Source organism: Hyla sarda, chromosome 5 (genome assembly GCF_029499605.1).
Source record: "Hyla sarda isolate aHylSar1 chromosome 5, aHylSar1.hap1, whole genome shotgun sequence".
Taxonomy (NCBI): domain Eukaryota; kingdom Metazoa; phylum Chordata; class Amphibia; order Anura; family Hylidae; genus Hyla; species Hyla sarda.
This window is the reverse complement of record NC_079193.1, coordinates 330,334,398-330,360,127: the sequence shown is the minus strand read 5'-3', so window position 1 is coordinate 330,360,127 and position 25,730 is coordinate 330,334,398. Positions and strand designations below refer to the sequence as shown.

Genomic DNA, 25,730 nt, shown 5'->3' with positions numbered 1-25,730 from the left:
TCCACTGCACGGACAGTGCCCCTTCAGCATACCATGTGTGCAGGGCACGGCGGTGTCACGCTGTTCTTCACATGGTTTCCATGGCGAACGTAGTCAAACAGGGGAGGAACTGCTAAAAGTCATTCCTAAAGATATCGGAGCACGGCTTACTCCACGAAAACTGGATATGGGGACCATGGTGACTGACAACGGGATAAACATCTTATCTGCGCTGCGACAAGGAAGGCTGAGCCATGCGCCCTGCATGGCACACGTGTTCAATCTGGTTGTCAAGCAGTTCCTGAAGTGTTCCCCATATTTGCAAGACCGCCTAACAATGGGAAGGAAACTTTGCACGCACGTCAGCCACTTGTACACCGCAAAGCACACCCTCCTTGAGCTGCAGCGTCAGAACGGTATCCCCCAACATAGTCTGATTTGCGACGTTGCCACACGTTGTAATTCCACCCTTCATATGTTGGACCGACTATACGAACAGGGAAAGGTCAGGTTCTTGATGATCCAAGCGGATAGGGGGACTCCCCTGTGTAACTTCAATGTCAACCAGTGGCAGCTCATACGTGACACCTGCCATTTGCTCAGGCCCTTTGAGGGAGCCACATTATTAGTCAGTCGCCAGGATTACGGGATGAACAACGTCATCCCACTGTTTCATTTCCTACAACACGAGTTGGAAACAATGGCTGGTCAGGGCACTGGAGACGCCTACATCTTACGGCCACATGAGCTTTCTGGGGGCTGAACTGGAGGAGGAGGAGGGGGAGGGGCACAGTGGAGCACAGTTTAGGTTTCGCAAAATGGGCAGTTTTTCTAGTTATCTGACAGGAGGAGCAGGAGGCAGCAAGAGGAGCTAGAGGGTTATGAGGAAGGCGAGACAAAGGACCTAGACACACCGTGGCAGTAGGCAGTGGAGATAGAGGCAGGGAGTCCCTCTGAGTCACTTGCACAAATAGCACGATGCATGCTCAGTTGCTTGCGTAGTGACCGCCTAATTGTCATTCGGCAGCGGGATGACTTCTGGCTCTCCACCTTATTGGACCCTCGCTTCCAGCACAAAATGGGGGCCTTTTTTACACCCACTGAGAGGGAGGAAATGCCTATCGGCGCCATCGTCCATCCTCTCGCAGGTCTGACTCGAGGGCCCTCTGCGCTCACCTTCCACTGCTATGGCTGCTGGGGAGGGGTGGCAGAAGCAGTACCAGCTCCAACAGCAGCAGCCTGAGTCTACAGTCGATGATGAGTACCTTTCTTCACCCGCCTAGTGAAGCAACTCATCAGCAGAAGGTAGACCTGGAGCAGGACCTGAACCAAGCAGGTGGTGGCATAACTTGACATGCCCATGCCAACACACCTTGAAGATCCGCTGGGCTCCTGGGCAGCCAAACTTGATTTGTGGCTGCAACTAGCAGAGTTTGCCCTGGAAAAGCTGTCCTGCCTGGACAGTAGTGTGCCATCAGAGCGGGTGTTTAGTGCGGCGGGGGCCATAGTCAACCCAAGAAGAACTCTTCTGTCCACGAAAAATGGGGAGAGACTGACCTTTGTGAAGATGAATCAGGCATGGATCAGCCAGGATTTCCGCATACTAATGCCTGATGGAACAGACTAGATTGACCATGGTGCCACACCAATACATCACAAATAAGGATAGTGCAAAACAGATTTAAGGCGCTGCTCCCCAGTTGCAAACAATCCTCTGCATCAGACCTTTTTTCACCCACCTTCGTCACCGGGTACTGGTATTGACACCCACCGCACCACTCTGTCACTGGGTCACTTTCAGGATTCCTGATGCTACTGTCACCTCCAGGCTGTTTCATTCAGCCACTATGTGGTCTCCTCATGCTGCCGCCAACTCCAGGCTGTGTCATTCAGCCACTATATGTTCTCCTCATGCTGCCACCAACTCCAGGCTGTGCCATTCAGCCACTATATGTTCTCCTCATGCTGCCGCCACCTCCAGGCTGTGCCATTCAGACACTATATGTTCTCCTCATGCTGCCGCCAACTCCAGGCTGTGCCATTCAGCCACTATATGTTCTCCTCATGCTGCTGCCAACTCCAGACTGTGCCATTCAGCCACAATATGTTCTCCTCATGCTGCCGCCAACTCCAGGCAGTGCCATTTTGAAGCCCATTTCAGTTAAAAAAAAAAGCTGATTTTACTGTGTTTAAACACGGCCTTAAATTAATTTAAGTGATTTACAACAGCAGATGGACAAAAGTGGCAAAAGTGGATATGGAAAAAAGTGGCATAACTTCTGGAAGAAAAAGTGACCCATTTTCCCAATTTTTTAAAATATGTATAGACCTTTTTGTACATGAGGGGTAGTGCTATTTTGGGTCATTATATGACATGTATCTATCACTAGTTTTCATGTAATATTGCCTCGTTCCCTCTCTATAGACTTTTATAGGCAGCACATAATAGCAGCCAACAGTTGTCTGAGCATTCTGGGAATATTGCAACATCTGGAGGGCCACAGTTTAGAGACCACTGAAATAGAGTATAAAAGCTCATAATGAAATTGAGCACTGCCCCGTCCAATCATCTGCAGGGAACAGTAAAGTGAAACAGAGATGTTTGAAAGCACAATGACTTAATGATTATAATATAATAATTAGCGAGTAATTCATTTAACCTAAAATTGCAATAATTGTTAAAGAAAAACGTAAATGTGACCTCCTGAATATGAAATATTTCTATGAACTTGAGTGATATCATCGCTTCAGTATTTATTAGAAGCCTCCCTGTATAATAAAGCATTACTTACCCCCTACTGCAAATTACAATTCTATTATGTCATGTCAGAGGTTCATATAATCACATTTGGTCTCCCGTACCTGGACACAGTTATAGAGTTACAATGTGACTTTTATACCTGTCATAAAGTTTGTATTATCTCATGTTATTTGTAAGCCCAAACATTTTTTAAGTTGAACATGTAGCCTACCTAAAGGGGTTATCCAGCCTTAAAAAATTAAAGCCTCAGCGGGGGTGCAGGGACTAGGACTCGGATCAGCTGTCGCAATGTGTACATTGACTGCCGGGCAGCTTGTACTTGCAAATGACGTACTGTTTGTAGCAATGGTGCAATGTTCTGCAACATTTTTCCCAATGCTGCCAAACCTTGCACTGTCTCTATAACCAGGACAATGTCTGTAGCCAATGTAACAGACTGCAGCTCTCACACACATGCCTTGGCTTCTTCCAACAGCTGACCGGCAGGGACACTGGGAGTAGGACCTCCTCCGATCTAATAGTGATTGATTTAACCCTTTTAAGTTTTAGCCCTAAAGTGACAAATACTCAGGCTACTAAGATACATTTGCAAGTCCTCAAAATAGTGGGTTTATCTGCTGAAACATCTTGTGATCCTCTATGACCACCCCAGGTCAAGTAATCAATGATTGTACCACAAGCATTGTAGAGCGCCCATCATTTTGTTTCAATGGAATTTCTCAGGCACGAAGACTCACTCTTGATGCAGCTCTTAGATCTAGCTGGTATTTCGGGTTATGACTAGTAACCTACCCCCCCCCCCCCCCCCAACAGGTGTAAACAATAGCGTAAAAGACAAAACAGCTGCTGTGGGGACCCCGCAGCTAAGAGGGCAAATATTTGTTTAAATGTCACAGTAATGGTAATTTTTGGCTTATTTATTCATAAAATGGAAATATTTTGAAGTCTTGCACTCACTCACATTGTGGTGTGAGGCCTCTTTTTGTTTTTGCTATTACTTTTTTGGCCTTTGCATCTCCTCCCTTTTATCACCACAAAAAGGCATTTGTAGAAGACTTGTAAAGCTTACTATCCTTTAAAGTGTAGAAAATTTTGATCAGTCACAGTCTCAGTTCTGAGACCCCAACCGATCAGAAAACGACTGAGGAAAAGCACGTGGTAGCTCTCAGCAATCTTAGTCTTGCTGCTCCCTTATAATTCTATGGAGCAGCAAGACAAAGATCGCTGAGAGCCAAGGAGTAAAGTGCGCTACCGTGTACTACTCCCCACTAATTCTCTTAGTTTGTGGGGGTCTTAGTACTGATTACCAAGACCGATCAAAATTTTGACATGTCTGTAACTTGTTAAAAGGGTTTTCAAGTGGAACATTTTAAAGGTTTTTGTTTTCAGAATTAGGAAAACCTATTTAGGAAAACAGTGCCACAACTGTCCTCAGGTTATGTGTGTGGTATTACAACTCAGCTCTATTCTCTTCAATGGAGCTCAGCTGTAACACCACACAAAAACCAAAGTCAAGAGGGGTGCTGTTTTTAGAAGAAAGCGGGTATGTTTTTCTTATCCTGGATAACCCTTTTAAATAATTGTTAGTAAAGGGGTATTCCGCTCCTAGACATCTTATCCCCTATCCAAAGGATAGGGGATAAGATGTCTGATCGTGGGGGTCCCACCGCCGGGGACCATTGTGATCTCGGCTGCGGCAGCCCGCTGTCATCACTGCACAGAGCAATCTCGCTCTGTGCGTAATGACGGGTGATACAGGGGCCGGAGCATCGTGACGTCACGGCTCTGCCCCTCGTGATGTCATGGCTCTGCCCCTTCAATGCAAGTCTATGGGAGGGGGCAAGGGGGGTGCTGCAGCCGAGATCGCGGGGGTCCCCAGTGGCGGGACATCCGCGATCAGACATCTTATCCCCTATTCTTTGGATGCCCTTTATTGGCATAAGCCAAGCAGTTACAGAGCAACACAGTGATCGGAGGTGGTAATGTGTCTTTTTGTGAAGGCCGTCAAAAGTGGCATAAAGTGTCTTTTAGGACAGGCAATGCCCCCTGGAAAAAATACACCAGAAGGAATTGTGTCAGGTCTTTAGTGAAACCTATTGAATGTAGGGGTGGGTCAGGTCCAGGTAATTTGGTCTGACCCGCTCAGCAGGGCCAGGCCAAGTTATTTCAACAGTTAAATCTATCTACAATAGCTACATCAAAGTGGTGCAAAAAAATCTTTAATGATGATGGTATAAATCTATATATCTCTGAGTATAAATGTTTAACAACTGCATTACTATACCTACCATTCTGATCCTGCAGAAAGAAAAGAAAACAGCACATTGCAACCTGATAAATAAATAAAATCCGTCTGCTGACCAGGACCTCACCTCTGACCTTCACAGGTCAGGCCATCACTTTGCAGCACTAAAGGGTTACGACCAGACAGAGATAATTGTCCCTCTTTCAGTAGCGGGTGAGCGGTCCGCCTCTACAATGTCTGCTCCTCATTACCAGGCCCTCTAAACCTGTTTTCCTTTGAGGATTGATTGGTAAACCGATAATTTTTAATGGACCCCCTAAGTGACTGCTTTGTTGTCATATTATCGAGCCAAACCGGCAGATTTAAATGTCCCAGAGGGGATTTCTGTTTTCTGGAGAAAATGTCTGAGTCAGCTGCGGACCATGCTTCCATCCTATTACTCTCTGCACTAAATTATATGTCTGCTGGTAGGATCACAGAAGGGTAAATTCTTGAGTGTTATTGTATACATCCTGGGATACCAACTGCCATGCTCTTCTCTAGTTTTCATATAAACGTGGACCTCCAGGCATACTCTCCTTCTCAATGACATTGGGCATGCCTGGTCAGACATCATGTATGCCTAGATGGGCACTTTGTAGAAGCCCTTACCATTAAAATACAAAATGTGTTAAGGGTCCTCCTACAGCTGTCAGCCGCATGCTCATTTTGCAGACAATTATACATCCTGATTCCTCCATACTGTAGCTGAGCGTGCATGTGTTATCAATAAAAGGAAGCCTTAGTTAGACACTTCGGGCAGCTTATCTCGGGAAAGCAAAAAAAACTAAAAAAAATTTGGTGATGAAATTCAAAAACCCTAACGCTTCTTTTCATCTGTCGAGGAAGACCACATACACTTTAGATAGTCAAGGGGTTTGGCCAATTTTGGCTATTTTGTTCGGAATGTTGACATTATATGATTCTTGCAAGGTTCGGGCCAGAATAAGATACTTCAAGCACCTGTGTCACTCTCTCTACAACGTGCAACAAAAGATATGAGCAGGTCTACACAGTCTTACTTTGTGAAAAATATATACTACATAGTACAACTCAATGACAAACATGTATATGTGTATGTCTAGGAGTAAACCCTACAACACATTTACAGTCCTGGTAAATGTGCTCCATTGTTTTTTACTAGGATAACTGGAAAGAATATCTGTCACTGTAAAGTAAATATCCCCCATTCCAATAAAGCATGAAAGAGTAAATATAATTTCAGTAAACAATAGAAGTATACAATGGCGCTGTAGTATTCCAAAAAAAGGGCTCTGAGTATCAATGGTTAAATCAATACTTCAGGAAGCATATAATTTTGCTGATATATGTTATAATGATGCATCAGTGGCGATACTTGCTTATTTCACTCTATATGTGCATGATACACTCGTTTCCACCATATGATATATAGATGTATATAACTCCCGAAGTGTTACCCATTTAACTGAATGTCCTTATGGATCAGGATCCTCGTTCACCTTCCTGTCATCTTGGTCGTTTTGTGGAAGGCGCGAAACTTCACCTGTGAGGAAAACAGCCCCGGCCGGCGGCGTCTCTACTCACGGAAGACCGGTGCAAACCTTGAAAAACAGCCAGTTGGCTGCATGACGTCACAACAATAGATCGTTTGGTCCATACAGGCTATTGTCGTGACGTCACAGGTCTTCCGTGAGTAGGGACACCGCTGGCCGGGGCTGTTCTCCTCACAGGTGAAGTTTCGTACCTTGCACAAAACAACCGGAATGACCAGAAGGTGAATGAGGTTCCTGATACATAAGGACATTCAGTTAAATAGGTAATACCTCTGATGCAGAGTTATCACTGATGCAGAGTTATCATTATAACATATACCAGCAAAGTTATATACGGTACTTCCTGAAGTATTTATTTAACCATTGATACTCAGAGCCCGTTTTTTGGACTACTACAGTGCCGCTCAGTGGCGTAGCTATAGAGGTCGCAAAAGTCGCCACTGCGACTGGGCCCCATAGCACAGGGGGCCCGCATACTACAGCTGCAGGTTGGGCCCTCAGGCACAGCCCAACCTGCAGCACTTGGCGCTATCCTCAACACCCCCCTCCTTCCAGTGCTAGCCTCATCGCTAGCTGTGAGCGCAGCGCTACTTCCGCCTGGACACGGACACCAGCAGCAGTCCTCGGTGCTGATCTTAATGGCGGCCCTCCCCTTTGCTCACTCTGCCCCTTCGACCCAGAGTTCCTTGTTCCACCCTCCCTTTGTTTATGTTTGTGTTTTCAAGTCACAGCTGGCGGTAAGAAGAGAGAAGAGGTTTCATTCTGGGGTAGACCTGTACACCGGAGGGTGTGGCAGACCTCTCAGTTTGACCGGAAGAAAATAGTGCCTTGTTTTTTACGGTTATTTAAAGTTATTTATATGTTTATAAAAAAGCTGTGGCCTACCCTCACCCACAGATAAAAGCTAATAGGTTTTTTGTCTTTATTTAGTTATTTAAGTTGGGGGAAATGTAATAAACAGGGTAAGGTACAGGTTATTTGTGGTCTCTGCAGTCTGTATATGTATGATGTGTGGAGATGTGTGTAAGCTAGAAGGATGGATGTATGATGTGTGGAGAGGAATTATGCAGAGGGATCTGGAGGCGGCGGGTGTATGTATATGTATTTATGTATGATGTGTATGTATGATGTGTGTGTTTGTATATATTATGCATGTGTTGAGGGGGTCCGGAGGTGGCGTGTGTATGAATGATGCGTGTATGTACTGTATGCATGATATACGTATGAATGATGTATGAATGATAGATGTGTGTAAGCAAGATGTATGTATGGAGATGTGTGTAAGCTAGAAGGCTGTATGTATGTATATATGATGTGTGGGAGGGTACAGCATATAGCATGGTTATTTTTGAGGGTTTATATTGAAGGGCAAAGTGTGTGGCAGTATTATATTCAGGGGCACAGTGTGTGGCAGTATTATATTCAGGGGCACAGTGTGGCAGGATTACATTCAGAGGGTACGGTGTGTGGTAGTATTATATTCATAGGGTACAGTGTGTGGCAGGATTATATTCATAGAGTATAATATGTGGCAGTATTATATTCATAGAGTATAGTATGTTGCAGTATTATATTCAGAGAGCACAGTGTGTGGCAATATTATATTCAGGGGTACAGTGTGTGGCAGTATTATATTTGGGGGAACATTAGGTGGCAGTATTATATTCAGGGGGTACAGTAGGCGGATAGCAGTTTTATATTCAGTGGGTGGCAGTATTATATTCAAGGGGTAAAGTGGATGTAGTTTCATATTCAGGGGATACAGTGGGTGTCAGTATTATATTCAGGGGGTATAGTATTTAGCAGAATAATAATGATTATTGTCTTCATACAGAGGATGAGGATCTACTGACAAAGTGAGGTCCAGGCGTCAGACTTTGCAGAGAAGATGGAGCTGGAAGATGTCCTGACGTCTGGACCAGATGGAGAAGAAAAGAAAAGACAACAAAGACAACACTCAGGTCATTTATATCATTGTGTGTTATCAGAACTGGAGTCACTTGTAAGTTCCACAGTGATGATGGGTGGCGTTGTACCCTAATCTGTGGCTCTCCAGCTGTTGCAAAACTACAACTCCTATAATGCCTGAGGCTCTCCAGACATGATGGGGGTTATAGCTTTACAACATCTGATTGGTGGGGGTCTCAGCAGTTGGACCCCCACCAGAAAAAGGGATGCTTATTCTTCAATGCCTGTTTTGTCTGTCTGGCCCTGCCTGTTAGTCACTTATATTGTTGTGTATTCTCCTGACTGTGTCCCATCAGTGCTGTGTTCACTGATATCTTTGTGCGGCCGAGTAAGGGGTTGTCCGGGATTGGGGAAGCGTCTCGTCAGGTGGTAGGGGGGCCAAGGGCAATTTTTCGCACCGGGCCCTGTGGTTTCTAGCTACGCCCCTGGTGCCATTGTATACTTCTATTGTTTACTGAGTTTTCAATATTAATGGTTCAGCGGGGACACATTTAATACAACTTGGCAGCTTAACATATAAAACTCCATAGAGCCAGTGTTATTCTTAAATTTTTTTTTTACTATTTTGAAAATTATGTTATATGAAACTTTAAAACTAAATACAGTGGTCCCTCAAGTTACAATATTAATTGGTTCCAGGACGGCCATTGTATGGTGGAACCATTGTATGTTGAGACCATAACTCTATGGAAACCTGGTAATTGGTTCTGAAGCCCCAAAATGTTATCCAAAAATAGCAAAAAGTGAGGATTAAGGAAACATATGTAGATAACTAATACAGATAAAGCAAGTCCTTACATATAAAAGTAAGAAAGAGCTACAGGAAGCTGTAAATCACTGTCTATGTAGAGGACAGGAGCTTCTTCAGGGTCCTGTACAGTACACACAGTGTAAAAAAAAAGTAATGGAGCCGCCATCACCTGGTGTCCAAAGGAGCAGCTAACCCTGGCACAGGTAAAGAGTAGTACAGAACATGCAGTACCTCCCCCTGTACTGTAGGGGGCGATACCAGACAGCCAGTCAGTGCATGCACTTCAGTAATATAGGGGTTTTACCAGTAATCAGCATTGTATGTTGAGTCTGGTTTCAAGCTACATTGGTCCAGAAAATACCATTGTGTTTTGAAAATATTTTAACCTGAGATGATTGTAAGTTGAGGGACCACTGTAAAGTATCTACACATAAGTCAGAAAGGACAGAAATTAAAGAGACTTGTGTTGGACATTCACCAACAAAATGGATTCTCCATAGAATTGACAGATTAACTTTTTGAAAATTACACAACAAAACTCCAAAGCCTGAAGTCCTAGTAATAGACAATTTCTCAAGTATTTTGTTACCTTGAAGTTAGGTGGCACAATGGTCTTTCCAGCAGGAATCTGAAGAACTATGTCCTCACCCTCGAAAAGCCAAAGGTCCCATCGGGACTGGTTAATAAGGAGCGCCCATGGAAGCAGCTCGATCAGCAAGGTCTTCAGGTGCGACATCCAGAGAGAGAGCTTAACCCGCATGGGACTATCCCACTGAGCTAAATGCTCCCCGCTGTGAATAACAGGGAAGAATAAAACAGCTGTACCGTTCGCCAAGAAAACCCATTAACACAAATAACATACTGTACAATAAAACTAGTCACAGGTTGACATGACATATCTTTAAATCTTTATCATAGTATTTACCCAATCCCAAATTCTAGTGAATAAAAGGAATCCAAAAGTATATTATAGGGGTATAATACTAGCATATTGCTAGATCTATGCTCGAATAGGTTCAATGAAATCCCTATAAAGACATGAGAGAAAGTGACCTCAATGGAACCATCGGAGCTCCTAGGAATCATATAGCATTTCTTAGTAGAGAGGAGAAAATTCATAGTTTGAATTGCCAAATCAGAATCTCAAGCAGCAGCAGTTGAAAAAGTAGTTCCACTTTCCATGTGCTCAGATTCCCTATCTTATCAGATTTCTTCAGGGAATCAGGGGAACTGGAAAAGCGGAACTACTTTTTAAAAGCCAAAATAAATCGACCTCCACTGCTTGAGATTCAGATAAAGCAATTTGTACTGTAAATTCATAAACAAACAGTATGTCTCCAGCTGTTGCAAAACTACAACTCCCAGCTTGACCGTGCAGATTTTTTCAGGGAATTAAGGCACTTAAAAAGCTGAACTTTTTTAAAAGCCAAAATAAATCTACCTTCACTGCTTGAGATTCGGATAAAGTGATTCGTACTGCAAATTCATGAAGCTCTATTTCTTTGGCCCTTGATCTCCAAACAGTGTGCCTCCAGCTGTTGAAAAACAACAACTCCCATCATGCCTGGACAGAGGCTGTCTGTCTGGGCATACTGGGAGTTGAAGTTTTGAAACAGTTGGAGGCACACTCTTTGGAAAACATTGCCTTAGGCATCTGCTCTAAGTAACCACTAAAGCAAATACCACTTATTCATAAAATATGGAAGAGTTATGTATATTGCACAATATATTTTTTTGTGTTAATTCCTTAAAGATGTACTCCGTCCCTAGACATTTTATCCCCTATCCAAAGGATAGGGATAAGATATCTGATCACCGGGGTCCGGCCCCTGGAATCCCGACGATCTCCAGCCTGGCGCCCCGGCGTTCTGAACATTTATGTTCAGAACGCCGGCTGGGCTAGGCTTCAGGCACCCGTAGGGGCAGAGGACCCCTATAAAGTTTTCAAAATCTCGGCTAGCTGTCAATGAATGAAAAGTTTATAGCTTGTGACCTGCTAATGACCACAGGCAGATAACTGGACAGCCAAAAGAGATTAATATTAATACACAATATTTATTAAAAAACAGCATTTTTTTATTCCTTTTTTTAAAATACAACAGGCATGCCTTATTGGCTTAATCTGGAAATCCCAAGGTGCCTTTACTTTTACAATATACTTTAGTGTGGCCTTCTAAGAGGATAGCCTGACAGTCATAGATATTTATTGTATGTGCTTTCTTTTCATTTTTTTTTCTTTTTCAAAAACATTTCAATGACCACAGACTGCTAGAGGCCCTCCTCCCACCCATATATTTCTGGAGAAAAGAAAAAGACCAAAAATTCAAGAGAGACCTACCTGTCTGAATCTTTTTTATTATATGGCCACACAGGCTGAGAACTGAAACCTTGTCCATAAAAGTCAGAAAGAATTTGACCTGCAGAATATTCACTTTGTGCTTTCATGGTTATTTGCTTAATCAGAGCTGTGGAGATGGGAACAGCACATTCTGATGGGTCATCTTCTTCCCTGGAAACATAAGAACATACGACCACTATCAGATAAGGAAGCTTTATTGAGACATGCTTGTAGAAGGTCCATCAATGTCAAATTCTAAAGGAAATAAGGTCTAAAAAACTTTGAGTTGTTTTACTGCTCCACTCAGTGTTTACAGCTAAACAACACAATAAAATGTGGTAGATCATGTCCTATATCAAAAACAATTCCAATCTTAAAGGGGTATCCTAGTTTCAGAAAATGTATCCCATATTCAAAAGATAGGGGATAAGTGTCTGGGGCCGGGACCCCTGCAATTTCCTGCACAGCGCTCCGGCTCTCCTTGTGCAAGGGCACGGAGTGGTGGATGTCTCTCATCCTCCATGCGTCCCCATAGGAGAGCCAGAGATACACAAGTACGTCGCTTGTGTATCTCTGGCTCTTAAATAGAGATGCATGGAGGGTGCGTGCACAAGGAGTACCAGAGCACCGAGCAGGAGATCGAGGGGGGGTCCCAGCAGTCAAACCTCCTGTGATCAGATACTTACCCTCTATCCTTTGAATAAAGATAAATCCATTAAAGCTACATAGATGAATGTAATCAATTCTCCCCTCAACCACCTATTTTGGTCTTTAGAGAAAGTTTATTTTTTTATCCCCTCCTTTTCAATCCATATGAATGTCATAGAGTGTCGTCCCCCATTCAGGACCCTCTCAATGAGCTAAAACCAAGGGTTCCACTATTATAGTAAGTCCCACTCTGGTGGACTAGGACCAGTCATACTTTACATAGTCGAACATTAATTTGCATGGTTGGCATATAATGCTACATTTCTTTTTTTTAAGGCTGGATAACTTGTTAATATACATACAAGGATATGTTCACATTGGCAAAATCGTTTTCATTTACATACATCAAAACGCCAGTTGACCAATCCTATTAACTCAGAGTCAGATGGGGTTTGGAGGAACCCAAAAAAATATTGCTGCATGCCGCATAATTCTTGATATAAAGTAAACTTCCTGGTGGAGGCTCAAAATGTGAACAGAGCAAAGGATTACATCTTCATAATGACAGAATGATACAATTATCGTTCAATATACTTGAATGGGCACTGTCATTAAAAATTTTTTTGCCATTGCACTCCTTTTGGTAAATAAAAAATGAAGTCTTCTATGTTTTTTTTTGTGTTTAAAAAAGCTGCCACCAGGTGTTTCCCTACTCACATTCCCCCTATCTTTTGCACAGACTTTGGACTCCTGCTGGTGTGGCAGAGGTCCAAAATCAGGAAATGCTGAGGGGGGAGGGGGGGTACAGCCTTATCCAATCAGAGCTCATCTCACACTGAACTGCTCTGGGCTGTGTGTAGCAGAGCGAGGGAGGAAGTTCTCCCCTGTATGGCTTCAGATGATGTCACGCCTGCTGGGAAATGCCCCTTCCCGGTCTGTGAATCTGACTGTGACTGAGCAGAAAATAGAAATGTCAAGGTAGAAAACTAACAAATAATAAAAATAAAGGCAGGGGGTGGTTTATCAGGATGGGGGCAGTGAACTGGGAGGATTATAAAATTTAACAAGATCATTACAGGTACTCTTTAAGTTCATACTAGCCCCTGTAATCTCATGGATTGCAATAATCCTTAAAGGAGTACTGCAGTGTAAGTGATAGGGGATAAGTGTCCGGCACCCAGCTCTCTTTGTGCAAGGAGCGATCTCTGCTCTGTGCAAGGAGACAGTCGACCCTCGCAGAAAGTGGTGGTCAACACACCCTCTTCATGTAGCCTTATGGAAGAGCCGGAAATACACAAACCGTGTATGTCCAGCTATTCCATAGAGATGTATGGAGGGCACATGTTGACCACCGCTTTGTGCGGGGGTCGACACATAGTGCATGGGGGAGCTGAGGTCGGACCCCTGTGATCAGACACTTATGCCCTATATTTTGAATAGGGGATAAGTTGTCCTATACTGAAGTACCACTTTAAAGGGGTATTGCAGGAAAAAACTATTTTTTTATATATATATCAACTGGCTCCAGAAAGTTAAACAGATTTTGTAAATTACTTCTATTAAAAAATCTTAATCCTTTCAGTAGTTATCAGCTGAACTTGAGTTTGTCTTTTCTGTCTGACAACAGTGATCTCTGCTGTCACCTCTGCTTGTCTCTAGAACTGTCCAGAGTAGGAGCAAATCCCCATAGCAAACCTCTAATGTTTCGGACAGTTCCTGAGACAAGCAGAGGTGTCAGCATAGAGCACTGTTGTCAGAAAGAAAAGAACAACTCAACTTCAGCAGCTGATAACTACTGGAAGGATTAAGATTTTTTAATAACAATATGTGTGTGTGAAGAGATTTTTCCTGGAATATCCCATAGATTTTTTTTTTTGCCATAAAAATTAAAACATTTTTCTTTTTACCTGGCTTGAAATGTCAGGTGATGGGTTATATCTGGCTCTATGTTCTGTATTGGCTTTTCCAGTCCCTTTCCAGGAATGACTTGTGTTTCTCTTAAGCCAAGGCTTCTTTTCTCTAAATGTATAATAATGGGATCTGGAAGATGGCTCCGCATGATAAAGAGAGGGCTGAACACAATCTGGAAAGACAAAGAGCAGAATGACATTAATCTCTGCACTTTCCAGCTGCCTGATATTGTAAATTGTTGCTTCTAAGGTCGCTGCAACCTCCATCTCGTCCAGCGTATGTGAGGTCACACCGCCATCGTATCCATTACTCACCATACGTTGCTGCGCCTGAGAGTCGGGCTCCAAGGTTAGAAGCGTGCACCACACGTAAATGATGGGCCCGTTTGAAGCTGGCACCTGCAAACAGTAGAGGATATTAATCACAATGCTTATCTGGACATTTCTTCTACTATTTCCTGCTTTTAATCACTTTTTCTATAACATACAAGTTAAGGATAAAAGCAAATACAATTTTAAAAGGAAAAAAGAAATAAAAAATATCCTACTGAAAGACAACAATTCTTTCTTTCTTGATCTGATATCTTAAAAAGGTTGCTGTGGATTAGAAAAAGAATATTTATTTACCAGAAACAGCACCACGTCTGTTCAAAGGCAGTGTCTGGTATTGCAACTGATTTCCAGGCTGAACTGCAATTCCAGACATCTGTATGGTGGATGTCAAAAAGTTTTTTTTTCCACAAAGACCCCTGCCTAAAGCACTGCCTCATATCTCTTGGACATGGGAGTTCTCCAGAGCTTCACATGTTGACATCATGGAGCTGGTAGATATTAGAGACCTTGTGTTCCCCCACCTTCTGTTTGAGGATGCTCCACAGATGCTCAATAGGTTTTGGTCTGAAGACACGCTTGGTCAGTCCATTACCTTTACCCCCAGCTTCCTTAGCAAGGTGGTCTTGCAGGTGTTTGGGGGTCATTATTATCATATTGGAATACTTCCCTGCGGCCCAGTCTCTGCTTCAGTATGTCACAGAATATGTTGGCATTTATGGTTCCCTCAATAAACTGTAGCTGTAGCTCCCCAGTGCCAGCAGCACTCATGCAGGCCCAGACCATGACACTCCCAACACAATGCTTGACTGTACGCAAGACACACTTGTCTTTGTACTCCTCACCTGGTTGCTGCCACCACAGACGCTTCACACCATCTGAACCAAATAAGTTTATCTTGGTCTCATCAGACAACAGGACATGATTCTTGGAAACCATGGGGGAGATTTATCAAAACCTGTACAGAGGTAAAGATGTCCAGTTGCCCAGAGCAACCAATCAGCTCACTTCTTTCATTTTAAGTACTCTGCAAAATGAAAGAAGCAATCTGATTGGTTGCTATGGGCAACTTTTCCTTTGCACAGGTTTTGATAAATATCCCTTCATGTCCTTAGTCTGCTTGTCTTTAGCAAACTGTTTGCAGGCTTTATTGAGCATCATCTCTAGAAGAGGCTTTTTCTGGGATAACAGCCAGACCTATTTGATGCAGTGGGCGGAGTATGGACTGAGCATTGACAAGCTGACCTCCTACCCCTTTAACCTCTGCAGCAATGCTGGCAGTCTCATACGACTAACTACCAAAGACAACCTTTGAATATGATGCTGAGTACATGTACTCAACTTCTTTGGTCGACCATAGCACAGCGTGTTCTGAGATCCTCAGAAAATTCTTTGCAATAAGGTTTCAAGTTGAACTTCCACTTATGGGAGATACTATATATAATGTAAGGGGTGGACTCACTTATGGAAGATACTGTATATATGTCAGGGGTGGACTCACTTATGGGAGATACTGTATATAGTGTGAGGGGTGGACTCACTTATGGGAGATACTGTATATATAATGTGAGGGGTCGACTCACTTATGGGAGATACTGTATATATAATGTGAGGGGTGGACTCACTTATGGGAGATACTGTATATATAATGTGAGGGGTGGACTCACTTATGGGAGATACTGTATATAATGTGAGGGGTGGAGTCAGTTATGGGATATACTGTATATAATGTGAGGGGTGGAGTCACTTATGGGATATACTGTATATATAATGTGAGGGGTGGACTCACTTATGGGATATACTGTCTATATAATGTGAGGGGTGGACTCACTTATGGGAGATACTGTATATAATGTAAGGGGTGGACTCACTTATGGGAGATACTGTATATATAATGTGAGGGGTGGACTCACTTATGGGAGATACTGTATATATAATGTGAGGGGTACAGTCACTTATGGGAGATACTGTACATATAATGTGAGGGGTGGACTCACGGGAGATACTGTATATATAGTGTGAGGGGTGGACTCACTTATGGGAGATACTGTATATATAGTGTGAGGGGTGGACTCACTTATGGAAGATACTGTATATATAATGTGAGGGGTGGACTCACTTATGTGAGATACTGTATATATAATATACAGTATACTTATGGGATATACTGTGTATATCTGTGGATACACTTTGTATATAATGTGAGGGGTGGACTCACTTATGGGAGATACTGTATATAATGTGAGGGGTGGACTCACTTATGGGAGATACTGTATATATAGTGTGAGGGGTGGACTCACTTATGGGAGATACTGTATATATAATGTGAGGGGTGGACTCACTTATGGGAGATACTGTATATATAGTGTGAGGGGTGGACTCACTTATGGGAGATACTGTATATATAGTGTGAGGGATGGACTCACTTATGGGAGATACTGTATATAATATGAGGGGTGGAGTCACTTATGGGAGATACTGTATATAATGTGAGGGGTGGAATCACTTATGGGAGATACTGTATATAATGTGAGGGGTGGACTCACTTATGGGAGATACTGTGTATATATAATGTGAGGGGTGGAGTCCATTATGGGAGATACTGTATATATAATGTGAGGGGTGGACTCACTTATGGGAGATACTGTATATATAATGTGAAGGGTGGACTCACTTATGGGAGATACTGTATATATAGTGTGAGGGGTGGACTCACTTATGAGATATACTGTATATATAATGTGAGGGGTGGACTCACTTATGGGAGATACTGTATATATAATGTGAGGGGTGGACTCACTTATGGGATATACTGTATATAATGTGAGGGGTGGAGTCACTTATGGGATATACTGTATATATAATGTGAGGGGTGGACTCACTTATGGGATATACTGTATATATAATGTGAGGGGTGGACCCACCTATGTGAGATACTATATATAATGTGAGGGGGGGACTCACTTATGGGATATACTGTATATATAATGTGAGGGGTGGACTCACTTATGGGATATACTGTATATATAATGTGAGGGGTGGACTCACTTATGGGATATACTGTATATATAGTGTGAGGGGTGGACTCACCTATGTGAGATACTATATATAATGTGAGGGGTGGACTCACTTATGGGAGATACTGTATATAATGTGAGGGGTGGACTCACTTATGGGAGATACTGTATATAATGTGAGGGGTGGACTCACTTATGGGATATACTGTATATAATGTGAGGGATGGACTCACCTATGTGAGATACTGTACCTGCTACTTTTATTTTATTTCACATCAGACTATCTTTTACTAATGCATTCTCTTAATCCACGGTGACATTCTCAATGTATAAAATATTGTAGCCAAAAAAATTAAATGCCATCCATTGCGGCCAATAAACGATGACAGATGTAGAGCTCCTCACGCACCCTCCCCAGAGCCCAGAGACTTTATTAGATGCAGCGTGCATTTTGTCTACTGAATGGTGCAATAAGGGTGGAATTCATTTTGTCAAGCATTTTTTTTTCTTTTTGGAACGACAGGAAATCCATGTCTAACATATCAACAGTAAAGTGAACAGATGTAAAATATCTACATCACATAATCAAAGAACAAGGGCTTTGCCAACTTCTAAACAGGCCAGGAACATAGGGTGTGTAAATGAGAACACTGCTCAAACATTTTTCTCACACACAAATTGCAAACTGCTTCTCGGTAGCCCTGTCGTGTAATACGATCAAGACATATCACTACCCGAGCCCGCGGTGATATGATCTTACTGTGCGCCGATCCCGCTCTTACTTCCTGATCACGCTAAACATTTGGAGGAAAACTTTGAGCTGTAATGTCAACAGAAAACTTACAGTATATAAATAATGCATGTCCAACCGTGCCCGCATGCAATGTATGTTTATCTAAGACTTACGAGACACTGAAAAAATAAATTGAAGATCCTGGAGCACAATAACATAGAGGGGGCACTGGGTTGTACCTGTCAACAGGAGGAACTATTTTTGGATTATTTAAATGCATATGGTGATGGGAAGAATTGCATAAATGTTACTGTTTCTTTAGGTCCCCATTTTAACAGTAGAGTGCTTAGAGCAGTGTTTCCCAACCAGCAAGCCTCCAGCTGTTACAAAACTACGTACGACTCCCAGCATGCCGGGAGTTGCAGTTTAGCAACAGCTCGAGGTATCCTTATTGAGAAAGACTGACTTAGAGGAACCATATTCATTCTTATTGCTACCCTAATAAAGGGTTACATGCATATGTGCCATACGCTCCACCTAAGTGGCCATTTTATACAAATCTATATTTTCACTCTCTTTGTTTTTTCCTTTGTTCCCAATTACAATGTATTTGTACATGGCCTATCTACATTTTCCCTTCCTTGTTGCACATGTGGAAGAGACCATGGGGGGAGATTTATCAAAACCTGTGCAGAGGAAAAGCTGCCCAGTGGCCCATAGCAACCAATCAGATTTCTTCTTTCATTTTTAACAAGGCCTGTGCAAAATGAAAGTAGTGATCTGATTGGTTGCTATGGGCAACTGGGAAACTTTTCCTCTGCACAGGTTTTGATAAATCCCCCCCCCCCATATCTATATACGGTGTATTCACCATGCATTAAAATGGGGACAAGCTATGCATCAAGAACATTCCAAGTTTTCATACAGAGTCTATTACTGTATAACAGCTTTCCCAATCAGTGTACCTCTAGCTGTTGCAAAACTACAATTCCGGGCATACTGGAAGTCATAGTTTTGCAGCGGCTGGAGGGACCCTGGTTGGGAAATACTGCTGTATAGGCTTGTGCAATTCGTTTCGACATAATTTGTTTTTGTCCGAATTGTTCATATTTCGTCCATTCGGATTGATCCGAATGTATGAAATATTTACATCCGAATGAATCTGAATATGTAAAAAAACGAATTGTACATGCCTACGAAATTGTGAAAAACAAATTTTATTTTTGTTAAAACAAAATTCGTTTTCATTTAGAAGCAAGGGACCATTTAATAAAGTGTGTATGTTTCACTTTTTCCCCTCTATTTTTTAAATGTTTTAGGTAGTACTACAACTCCCAGCATGGAACAGACTGCTCCATGCTGGGAGTAGTAGTACCTGTACTAATAGACATATCGCCCCGGGTGTCAGTCGTCCATAATATAGTAGAGATGTGGAGCGGCTCTATACAGCGCTCGCCTCTCTGCTCTGTACTCCAGCCAGTGATGTGAATAGAACATCACTCATTCATATTTTCCACCCAGAGTGAGGATTGGAGGGAAATATGAATGAGTGGCCGGCCGGAGTATAGTGCAGAGATGCGAGTGCAGGAGAAAGCCGCTACATCTCTGCAATAGACAGGACGATCACATTGGGTGTAAAGTAGTGATTCCTGCTGTTATCTGTTCTTACCTGCAGGTACTACTACTCCCAACATGGAGCACACTCTTCTCCATGCTGGGTGCTGTAGTACCTGCATTAATAGACAGATCGCAGCGAGTGTAACTTCTGACACCTGTTGCGATCTGTCTATTAATGCAGGTACTACAGCTCCCAGCTTGGAGCAGAGTGTACTCCAGATTGGGAGTAGTAGTACCTGCAGTTAAGGAAAGATCACAGCGGATGTCACTCCTGAAACCCAGTGTGATACTCCTGTATAATGTATAGATGCGGCCGACGCTCTTCTATGGTCCCCTGCACTGCCGTATATATACATGTATTCCTATTGCCCACAGAGAGCTGTGATTGGCTGGAACCATCTGGCCAATCACAACTCTATGCGGGAAATATGGATAGGTGCATATATACGGCAGTGCAGGGGACCATAGAAGAGCAGCCGGCCGCATCTATACATTATACAGGAGGATCGCAACAAACCCCGGAGATCTGTCAATTAGTACAGGTACTACTACTCCCATCATGGAACAGTGTGTTCCATGCTGGGAGTAGTAGTACTACCTAAAAAAAATTAAAATAAAGAAAAAAAAGTGTAAAACACACACACTACATTTTTATTATTGTCGGCTACATTCTAAGTGCCCTGCCCACCCATGTTTAAAAATTAATTAAAAAAAATTGTTATAAAAAAGATAAATTTCGTTAGATACAATTTTTACCTTCACTACAGAATCTTTTTTATTTTAGTTTTTTAATGGTACCCTAAGAAATTTTATTAAAAACGGAATCTCCATCTCCAATAACCATAAAAACGAATAACCAAATCGGCTGAAAACTAAAATAAAAGTAATGACATGTATAACTAATAGATCCGAAATAATGAATTCATCCGAAAACCGAAGTTTCCGAATAGAACCGAAAAAAAAAATCTGAATGCATCCGAAAACGGAATAAAACGAATTACTGTATCCCGAAGGTTTAACAGAACCGAAAAATTTTTAATACGAACAAAAAACAAAACAAAATGAAATTTTTTGTTGTGCACATGTCTACTGCTGTATAATAACCAGTGCGGAGCAATAGGGAAGATATTGTGGTATGGTGATGTTGTGCAGATGGGCCACAACAGCCATTCAATGTAACTTTTATCAAAGAATTAATAATTTTAGACCGTTTTGATATCAGACGACTAACCCCTGCAGCATATGATGCGATCTACTTATCAGAAAAAATACATAATAGTCACTCCATAATAGTCAATAGTCAAATGTACAGCATACTTGAATGATGAAGCTGTTTTCTGTGGCGCCAGAAGTCAGGGGGACATCTTGAGACCATTCCTCATCTCCTTTTGCCCTTACACACAGCTCTGTTAGCTCACTGTCTTCCAGGATGTAAGAAGGCAGCTTCTGTTTGGCTTCAAGGCAGTCTACTTGTTCTCGCACCATGGCACAACCATCATGTCCCATATACTGCTGTACCACCTTGAGATCAATACTTTCTGGCAGATAGCTACAGATGATTTGCTTTCCACAGATGGTTACCTATAAAAACAATACTGAAAAGTGAGATATCCATCCACTGCCTTTTTGCAAGGTATTCCAATTTTGGTAATTTCAGAAATGATTACAGAGGCCAAGATACACAAAAGGGTAGCAACGTGAGCAATGTTTATCAGGCTTAATAGTTGCGACCTTAAAGGGGTACTCCGGTGGAAAACTCTTTTTTTTTTTTATCAACTGGTGCCAGAAAGTTAAACAGATTTGTAAATTACTTCTATTAAAAGTCTTAATCCTTCCAGTACTAATCAGCTGCAAGCTCTTTTCTTTTTGAATTTCCTTTCTGTCTGATCACAGTGTTCTCTGCTGACAGGAACTGTCCAGAGCAGGATAGGTTTGCTATGGGAATTTACTCCTACTCTGGACAGTTCCTAAAATGGACAGAGATGTCAGCAGAGAGCACAGTGGTCAGACAGAAAGGAAACTCGAAAAGAAAAGAACTTCCTCTGTAGTATTCAGCAGCTGATAAGTACTGGAAGGATTAAGATTTTTAAATATAAGTAATTTACAAACCTGTTAAACTTTTTGGCACCAGTTAATTAAAACAAAAATGTTTTCCAGTGGAGTACCCCTTTAAAGATAGACACACTTCACACCTACAAACTGTGAGCCATCCTATTATGCTGATGTACCCTTTAAATTGCACCAATAATTTTTACAAACATGGAGACATGTCAGAAGTTTTGAAGATGAATGGAGCGGGTTATGATGCTTTAAGGAAAACAGTGAATACTTTGTGGTGTTAGAACGTGGTATATTGGACAGTTAGTGAATATACTAAAAGATTACTTTTATATTACATAAACTTTAACAGACTTGTTTTACAGGGGGACATCCCTTTCCATCAGGTCCTAAGGAATAGGACCCTGTTGAAGAGGAAAGTCCCCCCCCTTAAAAATGCGTCGTATGCTGCTTTATTCATCTTCAAAGTCTTCTTCAACGTATCTCCAACCCCTAGACCAGTGGTATTCAACCTGTGGACCTCCAGATGTTGCAAAACTACAACTCCCAGCATGCCCGGACAGCCGTTGGCTGTCCGGGAATGCTGGGAGTTGTAGTTTTGCAACGTCTGGAGATCCGCAGGTTGAAAACCACTGCCCTAGACGATGATAGAATACAGACAGTGTTCGGGATCTAAGTTTTATACTACATGCAGTTTTTGGCATTGCACAACGCAAAAAGATAGAGAACAGTGCAATCACTGCTCACTCTTGATCTGTATTATTTAACGGCACCTAGAGCACCTCTTTGCTGTTTTTTTTTTATGTATTTAAAGGTTAGCTCCCACCATCCTATTTTTTTTTTTTGCTAGCCCGTTCCCCCCCACCCCCCGCTACGGCACTAGCCCGTTCCCTCCTCCCCCCCGCCCCGCACACCCCGTTCCCTAATTACACTTGCAGTTACTGCAGAGTCCGGCAGCGGGCGTGCAGGGTCAGCGGCGGCAACGAGGCGGCGGCGGCGATGTGCGTGAGGAGTGGCCTCCCAGCCAAGGGCCGGGGAGCCAATGCGCTCGCTCCCGCCTGTCTGATTGACAGGCAGGGAGCGAGTGCAGCCTAACTGAAAAAGGACTGATTGCCACTCCAAAATCAGTCCTTTTTCAGTAGCCGTTTTTTAAATGTAAATTAAACCTTTTTAATGAAAAAAAATAATAATAAAAGTATATTAGAGATATGTTGTAGTACATAAGTACTACAACATATCAAAAAGTAAAGTTGGTGACAGTGCCCATTTAAAGGAAGAGTAAGATACTCAGCTGAGCCCCTGGGGGCCCTCTCTGATCAAAAAATCTGACATGCTTTAAAAGTTTGTAAAATTTTTTAGAAATGGTGAAAATCCTTGGATGGGTGGATTAGATATCTTAGATGTAATTATTTTGATTCATAAATATCTTTATTGGACAATGTATGTATAAAATCAATGCAAGACAAATAAGGGTAGTATAAAAAACAGCAGAAACTACATCACAGACAAGATGCTGCTCTTATTATTTATACCAGATAAGCATACACTATCTATAAGTACAGTGTATAAGAAACCTCCTAATGTATAGGTTAGATATATGCCATTGTACGCTATACAGCTGTGTATGTCGGCCATTGACTCCAATTGTAAAAAACTAAATAATGTGTGCCAACTGTTTACAGAAAATATACCGTACGTTCTTACAACTATGGATACATTTGGTGTTATGCCTGTACAGACCAAACATGATGTGAACACAACCTAACATCTGTAGCTTGCAGTGCTTTCAGCAAATATAAAAATAAAAATAAATGTATTGCTATAGACATAATAGACCTAGATAAGAAATGCTCTCCCTACATACTTGTTTTTGCACCCCGTTCAGCTGCCGCACTTTAATGATCAGGGTTGCGGTCCGCCCCTTGTACTGGATGGTTCGGATGAATGTCCCAGCGTTGTCCACGTTGAAAGGCTCAGACCAGCGCCAGTTTCCCCAGCCTTCAATACAGATGTGTAGCAGCTGCAGGGAGACACAACATCCATTAGAAGTATGGGATCATAAATACACTGCATTCTGTCATTAAGGATTCATTATCATTCTTGGGTAAAGATTTAGGCCTTTCAGTTTCCTGAGGGGAAAAATAGTTTAACCTCTTTGGTGACACACAATACATTATATTATTTCACTTACTACTTCACATTTAAGCTTCGGAAATCTGTCATTTCTAGTGAGGAGATATGTAGGGATGAAAAAGCAAAGCAACATATATATATATATATATATATATATATATACACACACACACACACAAAGCTTGAAAATGGTCCTGTGATAGGATAGAAACGTTGCTGTGATGTGAGCAATTAATCTTTTCTTGTTCACCGTCACTGGAGTGCTGCACCAAGGTGTTTATAATAAATGAAAATAAATGGAAATAAATATATTATATATATACACACTTCCACAACAAATCTAATTCACAATATACATCAATATACCTAATTCATGGTAAAATAAAACATTCTACAACTTTCTAAAATACTTTTGTTTGACTCCTAATCACTTTAAGATCTCTGCTTGCTATAAGTGAACAGTAAATTTTACATATAGTTTACATATTGTTTTTACGGATAAACTGTCCTTTGTGCGTACACATGGAGTAGCGTTATTTCTGAAAATTATATAACGCGTTTATGGCATTTCTTACCAGTTTTCTCCTCTGCAGGTTCTCTAATTTTCAGCTGTCCCTCAGCTAGTGGGTGCAGACTAGCTGCTATGAAGTCTTCCATACACTGCATACACACAGAAGGGGGAATCCTGCATCCATATAGCTCTTTAGCATACCCTTAGCAGCAATAGCAGCATGAAAGACCTTATAGAGCAGTATTGAGCAGTGTAAGCTGCTAATCAAGCACTAGGTTGAGATATCACACTTTCTAGAGCTTTCAGCAGATTCTCTGTGTATCCCTTTCTGCAGCTAACTACTTCTCCCTCCCCCTTTCAAAGATTTCTATGGATAGCAAGTAACTGTTCCTTCAAGTGAGTTGGTCTCTTCTCTCTAGTCAAAATTTAGCTTTTCATTTTCAAACAATAGCTGATGAGTTTAGTAGGAAGTGGAAAGTAAAGGAACCTGACCAGTTGAGTAGGATTTGAAGACTTCCAAACACCGCTGAGCGCCAAACTTTGCTATGTTTGAAGGTCTCAGACAGTGAATGGGGTAGTGGCCAACAATGTTCGCTACCTCTCTATTTATTTGGGGGACATTTGACCTCCTTTTTTGTGGTCGGTGGTGGGACCCCAACCAAATAGCTAGTTATTCATAGGTAATAACTTTTGATCTTGGAAAAACTTAAGTTAAGTTTTAGTTAAGTGATTCTGAAAATAACAATAATAAATTTTAAATACTTTCAATGCTCAGAAAAGCAAACAGAATCAACACCACCACAGTATAAGCTGAAAATGTATTTGGACAACAGTGCGGAGGAGTCTGCCAAATGGTTAAAGAATAATCGAGACCCCTTTAATAACCTTGTCATCAGCCTAAGACCAGGCCCCATTGCAGGCCGTGAGTGGCTTATAAAGTGATGACTGGCAGTTGTTCTGCAGCTATTTTGCCTGTAATCTTATCAGTATTATTACTATGAGATATTCAAGGGTTTACTGCACTATTAGGTATTAAAAGATTTACGACACTGACTGAATGCCTGTTGATAAAGTATACTTGGATTCACACAGTAAACTGAAGTCAAGTAGTGGAATTTGCCATGATAGGGCTGGGGGCTGTACGGATGGTTGCTGTT

At 42.0% G+C, this 25,730-nt stretch overlaps 1 protein-coding gene across 1 annotated transcript in view; it reads right to left on the bottom strand.

Moving 5' to 3' along the window:
* The window catches only part of VPS13B (vacuolar protein sorting 13 homolog B), a 1,225,788-nt gene that overhangs the window by 83,936 nt on the left and 1,116,122 nt on the right, over window positions 1-25,730 (bottom strand). The window contains exons 44-49 of the mRNA XM_056522379.1: window positions 23,794-23,949; window positions 21,189-21,452; window positions 14,490-14,573; window positions 14,172-14,347; window positions 11,617-11,787; window positions 9,868-10,069 (exon numbers count right to left, since the gene is read on the bottom strand). Of these exons, the coding sequence (XP_056378354.1) occupies window positions 9,868-10,069; window positions 11,617-11,787; window positions 14,172-14,347; window positions 14,490-14,573; window positions 21,189-21,452; window positions 23,794-23,949 (1,053 nt within the window). The remainder of the gene's footprint in view (window positions 1-9,867; window positions 10,070-11,616; window positions 11,788-14,171; window positions 14,348-14,489; window positions 14,574-21,188; window positions 21,453-23,793; window positions 23,950-25,730) is intronic.